At 50.2% G+C, this 12,144-nt stretch overlaps 1 protein-coding gene across 10 annotated transcripts in view; it reads left to right on the top strand.

The window, feature by feature from the left end:
- The window catches only part of LOC132891479 (zinc finger protein 501-like), an 80,524-nt gene that overhangs the window by 42,737 nt on the left and 25,643 nt on the right, over positions 1-12,144 (top strand). For 5 of the 10 annotated variants that reach the window (XM_060929085.1, XM_060929078.1, XM_060929086.1 and 2 more), the window contains one exon: positions 816-866. The exons of 2 other annotated variants lie outside the window; for them this stretch is intronic. In XM_060929085.1, coding sequence (XP_060785068.1) covers positions 823-866 — 44 coding nt within the window. In that variant the 5' untranslated portion in view covers positions 816-822. Of the gene's footprint in view, positions 1-815; positions 867-1,133; positions 2,198-5,051; positions 5,153-12,144 lie in introns of all 10 variants that reach the window. 3 more of the 10 variants (XM_060929080.1, XM_060929082.1, XM_060929083.1) reach the window with 3 other exon arrangements.

Raw genomic sequence — 12,144 nt, 5'->3', positions numbered from 1 at the left:
TTGTTAAAATTGAGAATATATATGTCCACAACACTTCTGTTACGTTCTGACTTTGGCATATAAATGTTTTTATTACATCTCAGAAAATTAAAGTTATCTTTTAACATATCATTCATTAAAGATTACATGTTTTGTGACCAGATGGTAAAAAAAAGAAATGGTTTTAGGTGAATTTTTAAAAATAAGTTCATGTCCCCATTTCAGTACCCATAAGCGTGGAATCACTCATATGTGTTTTATAAATTACAGAAAATGTGTAAGATCTATATTTTCATTAAGACCAGGATACTTTAAAGCATCTACATGAAGAATCCAAAGAGCTTCCCTTGAAGTTTCAGTGTTCTATTGCCTCCCTTAACTCAAGGTTTTGTATGCTCCATGCCTTCTATACACAGTAAAGAATCATGTTCACTAAAGTGTCAAGCCATTGGATAATCATGATTCTTAATTCTCATTGCATATTTACTCTTGGCAAGGCGATCCCTCAGACACCTATATAAAAACAGTTCCTTATTGACCAAAAGAAAAAAAAAAAGTTACGAGAACACATTACTTTAACGTGTCTGACCAGTGCTTTTATTTACAGTGTACTGAATTCTAATTCTGCAGCAAAATCACATTTGTTTTTCTGAAACTGATTTCAGTACATCTCCAGAAAATTGAGTCAACACACATTTTAGTTGTATGAACTTGGTGCACTTAGTACAGTAATAATGACATGAGCCAGTGAATGCAATAATTCAGTCAGAAGAAGAATAATGCAACTGTTCATTCAAGCTTATTTCTGAAGATGTGTCCACTTGTCTTTGTGGCAGTGGGGGCATGGCCAAGCAGCAGTCTGTGAATGGAAGGCGGGGTCGGGGAAGGTAAGTGGCTAAGTCATTCCACCTGCTGTCAATTAGTGTGTGTGTGTGTGTGTGTGTGTGTGTGTGTGTGTGTGTGTGTGTGTGTTTGTTTGTTACAGGGATGGAGCATAAAAGGAGAGAGCATAGAAAAGGGGCTCTCTCCCTGACCATAATGCATGAGTGAGTGAGTGAAGGAGAATGTGAGCAAAAGCAAGCTGAAAAGCTAAAATAAAGTTTGTGGAATCATCAACTCTCTCCTGCCGTGCTTCTGTGCTCCACCCACATCAGGGTCTTACTACAGTGGTGCTGAAACCCAGGAGTGCAGAAGGGAACAACCCCATGGAGTCCTCGCCATTCAGAGACCTTATCCATGCCCTCACCACAGCACAGCAGAACCAGCATCAAGCGCTGATCGCCCTCTGAAAGGAGCAAGAACAACGGTTCGAAGCCTTGGTGCTGGCCCAACAAGAAGACCGCCAGGCGTTCTGGCACCTGCTCACGTCGGCAGGGTCCACGACTGCCACCGGAGCGGACCCTCCCCACCTCACCCTAACAAAGATGGGTCTGCACGACAATCCAGAAGCCTTCCTTGCGCTCTTTGAGCAGGCAGCGGAGGCGTGGGGTTGGCCGGTCGAACAGCGCGCCTCTTCCCCCTGCTGACTGGCGAGGCGCAGCTTGCCACGCTACAGCTCCCCACCGACAGCCGGCTTGTGTAGGAGGACCTCTGAAGAGCTATCCTCCAGTGTGTCGGCTGCTCCCCAGAGCAACAGTGGCCGTGCTTCCGCTCACTGCGCTTGGAGGAGGTCGGCCTGCCGTTCGCATTCCCGCAACAATTCCGGGACGCCTGCTGGCGGTGGCTGAGGGCAGACGACTGCAACGCCGAGGGAGTTATCAACCTGGTGACACTGAAGCAATTCATCGCGAGGCTTCCAGAAAGAATGGCAGAGTGAGTCCAGTGTCATCGCCCGGCGTCGCTGGATCGAGCTGGCAGAGGACCACATGGCGGCAGTTCCGACGGCAGGAAGACGTGTTTCCTCTTTTCTCTCTCTGTCTCTCGTCCCCCTCTCCACCCTGTTCCCCTGCCACGGAGGCGGCGGCTGGCTTCTCCCCAGCCGGCCTGTTGCACCCGTGGTGTCCTCCCCTCTCCCTCTTCCGTGTCTGTGTTGTCTCCTCCTTAGGTGAGTGACCCCCATAACAGCAGTGCAGAGGGAAAGCCTGGGCCGGTGTGCTGGCGCGGCGGGGAATCGGAGCATCTCCAGGGTCAGAGCTCCGCAAGGGAGGTGGGTGCTGTAATCCAGATCCCCGACGTGCCAGAAACCGCCCCCGATCAGGCCGGAATGTATCGCATACCGGTGAGTATTCAAGGGGATACATATCATGCTTTGGTGGATTCCGGTTGTAATCAGACCTCAATTCACCAACGCCTGGTGCAAGGTGAGGCATTGGGGGGAGCACAAGCGGTGAAAGTGTTGTGTGTGTGTGTGTGTGTGTGTGTGTGTGTGTGTGTGTGTGCGCGCGCGCACAGGGATGTTCACCAGTACCCTCTAGTGTCTGTCCATATTCTATTCCGGGGCCAAATGCATAGAATAAGGGCAGCGGTTATTCCTCATCTCACCCACTCGTTGACTTTGGGTACTGATTGACCAGGGTTTAAAAACCTGATAGAATATTTAACATGTAGTTAAATATAGTAGTACTATAGTACTACTATAGTACTAAGTAGCACTAGTAGGTCACGGGAAGATCCCGGTGTGGCATTGACTGGAGAAGCTGTTACAGAGCCGTCAACGCCGCGTCAGAGCGAGGAGCAGCCCTCTCCTCCTCCCTCTCTTGGGGATTCCCTTGGGGATTTCCCATTAGAGCAGTTGCAAGACGAGACTCTGCGGCATGCGTTTGACCAAGTGAGAGTAATCAATGGTCAAATTCTTCAGCCAAGCGTGGCACTGACCTCCCCTTATTTTGCTATTATTAAAGATAGATTGTACCGAGTGACGCAGGACACTCAAACTAATGAACGAATAACCCAGTTGTTAATCCCAAAGAGCCATAGGAAACTTTTATTCCATGCGGCTCACTTTAATCCCATGGCTGGACACTTGGGGCAAGATAAAACACTAGCCCAAATAATTGCCCGGTTCTATTGGCCAGGGATTCACGGGGATGTCCATTGGTGGTGTGCGGCATGCCGTGAATGCCAATTAGTAAATCCCGCGGCCACTCCAAAAGAGCCATTGCGCCCTCTCCCTCTAATCAAGACCCCGTTTGAGCGAATTGGGATGGATCTCATCAGGCCATTAGATAAGTCAGCACGGGGATATCGCTTTATTTTAGTTCTGGTGGACTATGCAACGCGATATCCAGAAGCAGTGCCTCTCTGCAATATCTCAGCACACAGTATTGCAGAAGTGCTCTTCTGCTTTATCTCCCAGGTCGGGATTCCGAAAGAAATCCTGACAGTCCAAGGCGCTTCTTTTGTCACGCGCACTGCGCGAACTGTATGGGTTACTGGGGATTAAGTCTATCCGCACCAGTGTCTATCACCTACAAACGGATGGCGTAGTAGAGCGATTTAACCAAACACTCAAGAACATAATCCGAAAATTCGTAGGTGAAGATGCAAGTATTTGGGATAAGTGGCTCAGGCCCCTGTTATTCACAGTACGAGAGGTCCCGCAAGCCTCCACGGGGTTTTCTCCCTTTGAATTATTATATGAGCATAAGCCGTGTGGCATTCTGGACGTACTATGGGAAAATTGGGAGGAGGGACCTTCACCTAGTAAAAACGAAATCCAGTACGTTCTTGATCTGCGCGCAAAACTCTACACCCTCACGCACCTAACCCAGGAGAATTTGCGGCAGGCACAAGAACGTCAAAGCCAGCTGTATGATGGGCACGTGCCTTAGAGAGTTCACGCCAGGAGACCAAGTGCTCGTATTATTGCCCATGTCAAGTTCTAAATTAGTCGCCAAGTAGCAAGGGCCCTTTGAGGTCACACGGCGAGTCGGGGATGTTGACTATGAGGTGAGGCGAACGGATAGGGGTGGGGCACTGCAAATCTACCACCTCAACCTTTTAAAACGCTGGAATGAGGGGGTCCCCGTGGCGTTGGCATCGGTAGACCCAGAGACGGCAGAGCTGGGGCCGTAGGTGAAAAAGATAACATCTCTGACCACTCCGGTCCCTTGTGGAGACCACCTCTCACTGGCCCAACTCACGGAGGTAGCCAAGTTGCAGAAGGAATTTTCCGACGTGTTCTTGCCCCTTCCTGGTCGTACCCACCTCATAGAATAACATATCGAAATGTCCCCGGGGGTGGTAGTGCGTAGCCGCCCTTACCGCTTGCTCGAACACAAGAAAAAGGTGGTTCAGGACGAACTCAAGGCCATGCTCGAAATGGGCATAATCGAGGAGTCCCCGCAGTGACTGGAGCAGCCCAGTGGTCCTGGGTCCCAAGACCAACGGGTCGGTCTGGTTCTGTGTGGACTACGGAAAGGTCAACGCGGTGTCTAAATTTGATGCATACCCAATGCCTAATTAATCGATTAGGCGCTGCTCACTTTTATTTGACACTGGATCTAACAAATGGATATTGGCAGATCCCCTTGACTCCTCTGTCCCAAGAGAAAACGGCCTTTTCCACACCGTTTGGTTTACGCCAATTCGTTACACTCCCTTTTGGGTTGTTTGGGGTGCCCGCTATGTTCTGGTGGCTTATGGACAGGGTCCTCCGCCCTCACGCTGCCTATGCCACCGCCTATCTAGACGACATCATAATTTACAGTCATGATTGGTCGCGATACTTGGAACACCTGAGGGCTGTTCTAAAGTCGCTGAGGCGAGCGGGCCTCACAGCCAACCCGAAAAAGTGTGCGATTGGGCGGGTGGAAGTACGGTATCTAGGGTTCCACTTGGGCCATGGGCAGGTGCGTCCCCAAATTAACAAGACTGCAGTGATTGAGGCCTGCCCGAGGCCCAAGACCAAAAAGGAGGTGAGACGGTTCTTGGGTCTGGCTGGCTATTATCGTAGGTTTCTACCTAATTATTCCAACATCACCAGCCCGCTCAACGATCTCACTAAAAAGGGGGCTCCAGATCCAGTCCAGTGGACGTAGCAGTGCCAAAAGGCCTTCTCTGAGGTAAAAGCTGCACTGTTTGGGGGGCCACTTTTACACTCCCCTGACTTCTCTCTCCCCTTTGTTTTGCAGACTGATGCATCGGACAGAGGGCTGGGGGCCGTTTTGTCCCAGGAGGTGGAGGGCGAGGAGCGCCCCGTGCTGTACATCAGCCGGAAACTAACTGCATGAAAGTAAGTACAGTACAATTGAGAAGGAGTGTCTTGCCATCAAGTGGGCGGTCCTCGCCCTCCGATACTACCTGCTGGGGCACCCTTTCACTCTCTGTTCATACCACGCGCCCCTCCAGTGACTCCACCGCATGAAGGATGCCAATGCATGTTTCACCCGTTGGTATCTCACCCTCCAGCCATTTAAGTTCAAGGTGATCCACAGGCTGGGGGCACAGATGGTGGTGGGGGACTTCCTGTCCCGTCGGGGGGGGGAGTGTCAGCTGCAGGCTGGATGGCTCCCCGGCCTGAGTCAGGTGGTGGGAGTATGTGGCAGCGGAGGCGTGGCCAAGCAGCAGTCTGTGAATGGAGGGTGGGGTCAGGGAAGGTAAGTGGCTAAGTCATTCCACCTGCTGTCAATTAATGTGTGTGGATGTAGCATAAAAGGAGAGAGAGAGCAGAGAAAAGGGGCTCTCTCCCCAACCACAATGCATGTGTGACTGAGTAAAAGGAAAGAGAAAGTGAGCAAAAGCAAGCTGAAAAGCTAGAATAAAGTGTTTGTGAAACCATCAGCTCTCGCCTGCCATGCTTCTGTGCTCCACCCACATCAGGGTCTTACTACAGTCTTGCATCTACATGCAGCAGTACATGGAAGCTTCATCTTCATTAACTGTAGTTGGCCCTTCTGCACTATGTGGTACAACTGCCCATGATCAGCTTGGCACATGACTCGGGCATTGCGGGTAGGGAGTTTCCGTGTAAGGATGAGCACCATTCTCAATTTTCCATCCCATAGTCTCTGGTGGCGGTATTACAGGATGCTGCTTGTCTACCTCTTGCCATACTGTTACTTGGTAGTGTGCCCGCTTGATGTGAAAGGACATTGTGCATTGTCCAGAAGGTCCCTAACAGGTGAGCTTGAATGAAGAGGGTTGATCTAGTACTGTCTACAGAAACCCTTGAGTCAGGTTTGATTTTGCAGATGAAGAATCCACACAAGCACAGTCACTGAGATCATGTTTGCCAAGGATGCTCTGTGAAGATTTTCCAGCAGGATTTCTTGGTGTGCCCAAGAAAGACAGATAGTAGATGCTTGGCTCTTGACACAGTGGGGTCAAATTCAAGTGTCTGCTTCTTTGTACTGGGCCTCAAGCACAAAGGAGGTTGACATCAGGCGTTAAGGACTGTGTACATGTTCATTGCTGAAACTGCTGATGACGATGGTAGCTCTTTGTTTGGTGGCACCTGTAGCACCAGCTGTTGGGCCAAAAAGTCCTCTTTCTTTTGTGCATGTGCAATGAAATTCTCCAATTTCTGAGGTCATGGGGCATGCCTTTCCTGAATTTCTTGTCTCACAGGTGTTGTCTTCTTTCCATGTTTCTTCTGCATGACACTATTGATCAGCAGATCATATCTGTTGAGGATGTCTTTGTCATTGAACATAGCCCCAACCTGCACAATCGACACAACGAAAGTGTCTGCCAAATCACCAAAGGTTTTCACCTTTGGTGGTTTTCCAGCTGCAACATGTGCTTGGCTGTCGATTAGAGGTGTTCCCTTTTCATGAATGTCTGTAGGCTGCAGGATTGTGGGGCAAGGCATGTCTCCGATCAGTGACTGTCAGGAGAAATATTTTACTTGATTGTATATTGCTGTTGATTTCTGCAAGAGGTGCCTGCATCAGCTTGTGCATCAATATTCGTTCAAGACTGACATCCCTTCCAGCCGTGGACACAGCGCAGGAACTTTTTTCATGTTTTCAGGCGACTGTCCTCATCCTTCAAGTTTCTGCCAGGCTCAGTAGCCTTTGAGTGAATAGATTGTCTTGCCCTATCCCATACAAAAGCTTGGCTTCATTTGCCAGATGAGCTCTCAGATTGAATGATGGGGTCCACCTGCTCGAAGCTGATGTCGTCTTTGCAATACCATCACCCTTCTTCCCGATGCCGTTCAGTCACTGCTGGCTCTGATCCAGGTCGACTTGGTTGAAGTCTCAGATTTCACTTCATCTGGGACTTGATTTATCTTGCTGATGTAGACGGTGCCCAATTTTGCAGAGTTGATTTGGTTGTGCCAGACCTGACTGATCTAATATCCTAACAATACCCATTCAAACCACTTCGTGTCCACCTTTTGGCCATATTGTTCATGTTGATATTAGCAACTGAGGCAATAGAGTCTGACCAATTAACACTGTGAAACCGACTGATGCAAATTGCAGCCAAATTCACATCTGTTTCATGGTTGAGTTGCTCACGAAGTCTTCATCAAAGCGATGTAAATCACATAAAACAGAATGACTTGCCCTTTCTAACAATGCTGCTTGCGGTTTGTGTGACAGCAAGAATTTCAGCAAATTTGATCCTGGGTACAATCTGTATACAGCTCTGTGTCTGTCTCCAAATGCATTTCTATTTAAATTATTCATGAACTCATCATACCATAGATATGATGCACACATCACAAGAAAGAGCAGAAGATGCAGGAAAACAGGCCAGACCATGGTACTTCCACCATCATGTTTCATAGATGGGACAAAGTTCTTATGCTGGAATGCAATGTCTTCCTTTTTTCAAACATAATGCTTCTCTTTGAAACCGAAATGTTTGTATTTTGGTCTAATCTGTTCACAGAATCTTTCCAGTAACCTTATGGCTTGTCCATGTGATGTAGTCAAGCATCAGTATTCTTTTTGGAGAGCAGGCAAATAATGTTTTTACAATGGTGCTCGAAATCTTTGAAACCTTTAGAATTTTTTATATTTCTGCATAAATATGACCCTAAACAATAGTTGTATTGCTGAAAAAATAGCTATGTACCATCCATGACTGAAACTGTCCTTCTCTACCATGTTGAAAATCATTCCTAACACAAACTCAGGTATCAAAATTATTTTCTAAGTTCCCACTACAAGATTGAGTTGAGAAGGCGTTCACGTGCAACTTCCACATCGGTACCTCCTATTTACTATAACTCTGATAGCACGTGAAGGCAGCTGTAGAACCAGAGCTGGTGGGTGGAGCACAGAAGCACAGCAGGCCAGAACGGAGTTCTCAGAAACTTTTATTTTTTTACTGTATATGTGGCTTTTCAGCTCATTCACACTCTCACACACACACACACACACACACACACACTCACACACACACATGCATTCTGGTCGGGAGAGAGCTCCCTTCCTCTGCTCTCTGCTCCCTTCCTCCTTTTATAGGGCGTGGTCACTGGGGAAAAAACACAAACGGGTTAATTCACGTCTGGTGCAGTGATTCTGCCACTTACCTTCCGTGACTCCGCCCTCCATTCACAGACCGCCGCTTGACCATGCCCCCGCTGCCACATACCCCCACCGCCCGACTCAGGCCGGGGAGCCGTCTGGCCTGCAGCTGACACCCCACCCCACCCCCCCTTGACAGGAGAGGAAATCTGCCACAACCATCTGCGCCCCCGGCCTGTGGACCAACTCAAACTTAAACAGCTGGAGTGCCAGATACTAACAGGTGATCTGTGCATTGGCATCCTTCATGCAGTGGAGCCACTGCAGGGGCGCGTGGTCCGAACAGAGGGTGAAAGTGCACCCCAGCAGGTAGTAGCGGAGGGCGAGGACCGCCCACTTGATGGTGAGACATTCCTTTTCTATGGTGCTGTACCGACCCTCGCGCACCAACAGCTTCTGGCTGATGTACAGCACTGAATGGTCCTCTCCCTCCACCTCCTGGGACAGAACAGCCCCCAGCTCTCTGTCCAACACATCCGTCTGCAAAACAAAGGGGAGAGAAAAGTCAGGGGAGTGTAACAGTGGCCCCCCACACAGTGCAGCCTTTACCTCAGAGAAAGCCCACTGGCATTGCTCTGTCCACTGGACCGGATCTGGTGCCTCCTTTTTAGTGAGATCAGTCAGCGGGCTGGTGATGTCCGAATAATTAGGTATAAACGTACGATAGTAGCCAGCCAGCCCCAGGAACTGTCTCACCCCCTTTTTGGTCTTGGGCCTCAGGCAGGCCACAATCGCTGCTGTCTTGTTAATTTGGGGATGCACCTGCCCATTGCCCAAGTGGAAGCCCAGATACCACACTTCCAATCGCACACTTCTTCGGGTTGGCTGTGAGAACCGCTCGCCTCAGCGACCTAAGGATGGCCCTTGGGTGTTCTAGGTGTCGCGGCCAGTCATGACTATAAATAATGATGTTGTCCAAGTATGCGGCCGCGTAGGTGGCGTGGGGGCGGAGGACCCTATCCATAAGCCACTGGAACGTAGCGGGCACCCCAAACAACCCAAAAGGAAGTGACAAACTGGTGTAAGCAAAACAGTGTGGAAAAGGTCGTTTTCTCTCGGGATAGCAGAGTCAAGGGGATCTGCCAATATCCCTTTGTCAAATCTAGTGTCGAATAAAAATGAGCTGTGCCTAGTCAATTGAGTAACTCGTCAATACGAGGCATTGGGTGCGCATCGAATTTAGACACCGTGTTGACTTTTCTATAGTCTACACAGAACCAGACCGACCCGTCGGCCTTGGGAACCAAGACCACCGGGCTGCTCCAGTCACTGTGGGACTCCTCGAGTTCTTCCCGAACCACCTTTTTTGTGTGTGTGTGTGTGTGTGTGTGTGTGTGTGTGTGTGTGTGTGTGTGTGTGTGTTCGGGCAGTCTGTAAGGGTGGCTGTGTGCTACCACCCCCGGGGGCGTCTCAATGTGGTGTTCTATGAGGTGGGTGCGGCCAGGCAGGGGCGAGAATATGTCAGAAAATTCTGTCTGCAACTGGGCGACCTCCGTGAGTTGGGTTGGGGAGAGGTGGTCTCCACAGGGGACCGGAGCGGTGGGCGATGTCAATTTTCCTTTTTGAACCTCCAGCCCCAGCTTCGCCTTCTCTGGAACCACTGACACCAACGCCATGGGGACTTCCTTGTTCCAAAATTTTAACAGATTGAGGTGGTAAATCTGTAACGCCCCACCCCTGTCCATTCGCCGCACCTCATAGTCCATGTCCCTGGCTCGCCGTGTGACCTCAAAGGGTCCTTGCCAACTGGTGATCAATTTGGAGCACGACGTGGGCAATAATATGAGTACTTTTATCTCCCAGTGTGAATTCCCTAAGGCGCGTGCCCCTGTCGTACAGATGGACTTGACGTTCTTCTGCTTGCCGCAAATTCTCCTGGGTTAGGTGCGTGAGTGTGTGGAGTTTGGCACGCAGGTCGATAAGGTATTGAATTTCATTTTTACTTGTTGAAGGTTCCTCCTCCCAATTTTCACGCAGCACATCTAGAATGCCACGCGGCTTACGCCCGTATAATAATTCAAATGGGGAGAACCCCGTGGAGGCTTGTGGAACCTCTCGCACTGCGAATAACAGGGGCTCAAGCCATTTATCCCAGTTGCGTGCGTCCTCGCTTACAAATTTCTGAATTATGTTCTTGAAGGTGCGATTGAACCGTTCAACTAAGCCATCCGTTTGTGGGTGATAAACACTGGTGCGGATAGGCTTAATTCCCAGTAACCCATACAGTTTGCGCAGTGTGCGTGACATAAACGTAGTGCCTTGATCAGTCAGAATCTCTTTGGGGATTCCGACTCAGGAGATGACACGGAAGAGTGCTTCTGCAATACTACATGCTGAGATATTGCAAAGAGGCACTGCTTCCAGATATCGCATTGCATAGTCCACCAGAACTAAAATAAAGCAATATCCTCGTGTTGACCGATCTAATGGCCTGATGAGATCCATCCCAATTCTTTCGAACGGGGTCTCGATTAATGGCAGAGGGCGCAATGGCTCTTTTGGAATGGCCGTGGGATTTACTAACTGGCATTCGCGGCACGCTGTACACCACCTACGGACATCGCCGCGAATCCATGGCCAATAGAACCGGGCCATTATTCGGGCTAGTGTCTTATCCTGCCCCAAGTGTCCAGCCATGGGATTAAAGTGAGCTGCCTGGAATATAAATTCCTGGCGGCTCTTTGGGATTAAAAGCTGTGCTATCGGTTCCTTAGTCTGAGTGTCCTGCGTCACTTGGTATAACCTATCCTTAATAATGGAGAAATAAGGGAAGGACAGGGTGGCGTTTGGCTGGAGAGTTTGACCATCAATTACTCTCACTTGGTCAAATGCGTGCCACAGAGTCTCGTCTCGTGACTGCTCTAACGGGAAATCTGCGAGGGATTCCCCGAGAGAAGGAGGAGGAGCATGCTGCTCCTCACTCTGATGCGGTGATGACATAGACGGCTCTCTGACAGCTGCTCCTGCCAATGCCACACTAGGACCTCCCCTCGCTAAATTATGGCAGGCCCCACTCTTCACTAAATGTGACGTTAATTCCCTAAATCCCGCCCAATCAGTCCCCAAAATTATCGAGTGGGTAACGCGAGGATTAACCGCCGCCTTTACTCTAAATTTCTCCCCTCGAAATAGAATGTGGACTGACACTAAAGGGTAGTTGTGAACATCCCCGTGCATACACAACACCTTCACCAATTGTGCTCTCCCCAATGCCTCGTCTTGCACCAGGCTTTGGTGAATTGGGGTCTGATTACAGCCAGAGTCCACCAAAGCCTGATATGTATCTCCTTGGATACTCACTGGTATGCGGTACGCTCCGGCCCGATCGAGGGTGGTCCCTGGTGCATCAGGGATCCGGACCACTGCGCCCACCTCCATCCCCGAGCACTGATGCTGGAGGTGCCCCGGCTCCCCGCAGCGCCAGCATACGGGCCCAGGCTCTCCCTCTGCACCGGTGTTTCGGAGCTGGGGGGGAAGACACGGAAGTAGGAAACGGTAGGGCACCGCAGGTGTGGCGGCCTGGCTGGGGTGGAGCCGGCCCCCGCCTGCGTGGTGGGGGAATGGGATGAGGATGAGAAACGGAAGGGGGAGAGAGAGAAGAGAGGGGAGGAGACGCTGTCCTGCTGTCGGAACAACCGCCATATGGTCCTCCGCCAGCTCGATGGCCGGATCCAGCAAGGCTGGGCGATGGCACTGGACCCACTCTGCTGTTCCTTCCGGAAGTCGGGCGATGAATTGTTCC

This window comes from Neoarius graeffei, chromosome 9 (assembly GCF_027579695.1).
Source record: "Neoarius graeffei isolate fNeoGra1 chromosome 9, fNeoGra1.pri, whole genome shotgun sequence".
Lineage (NCBI taxonomy): Eukaryota > Metazoa > Chordata > Actinopteri > Siluriformes > Ariidae > Neoarius > Neoarius graeffei.
This window is presented reverse-complemented; position numbering and strand designations above follow the sequence as displayed.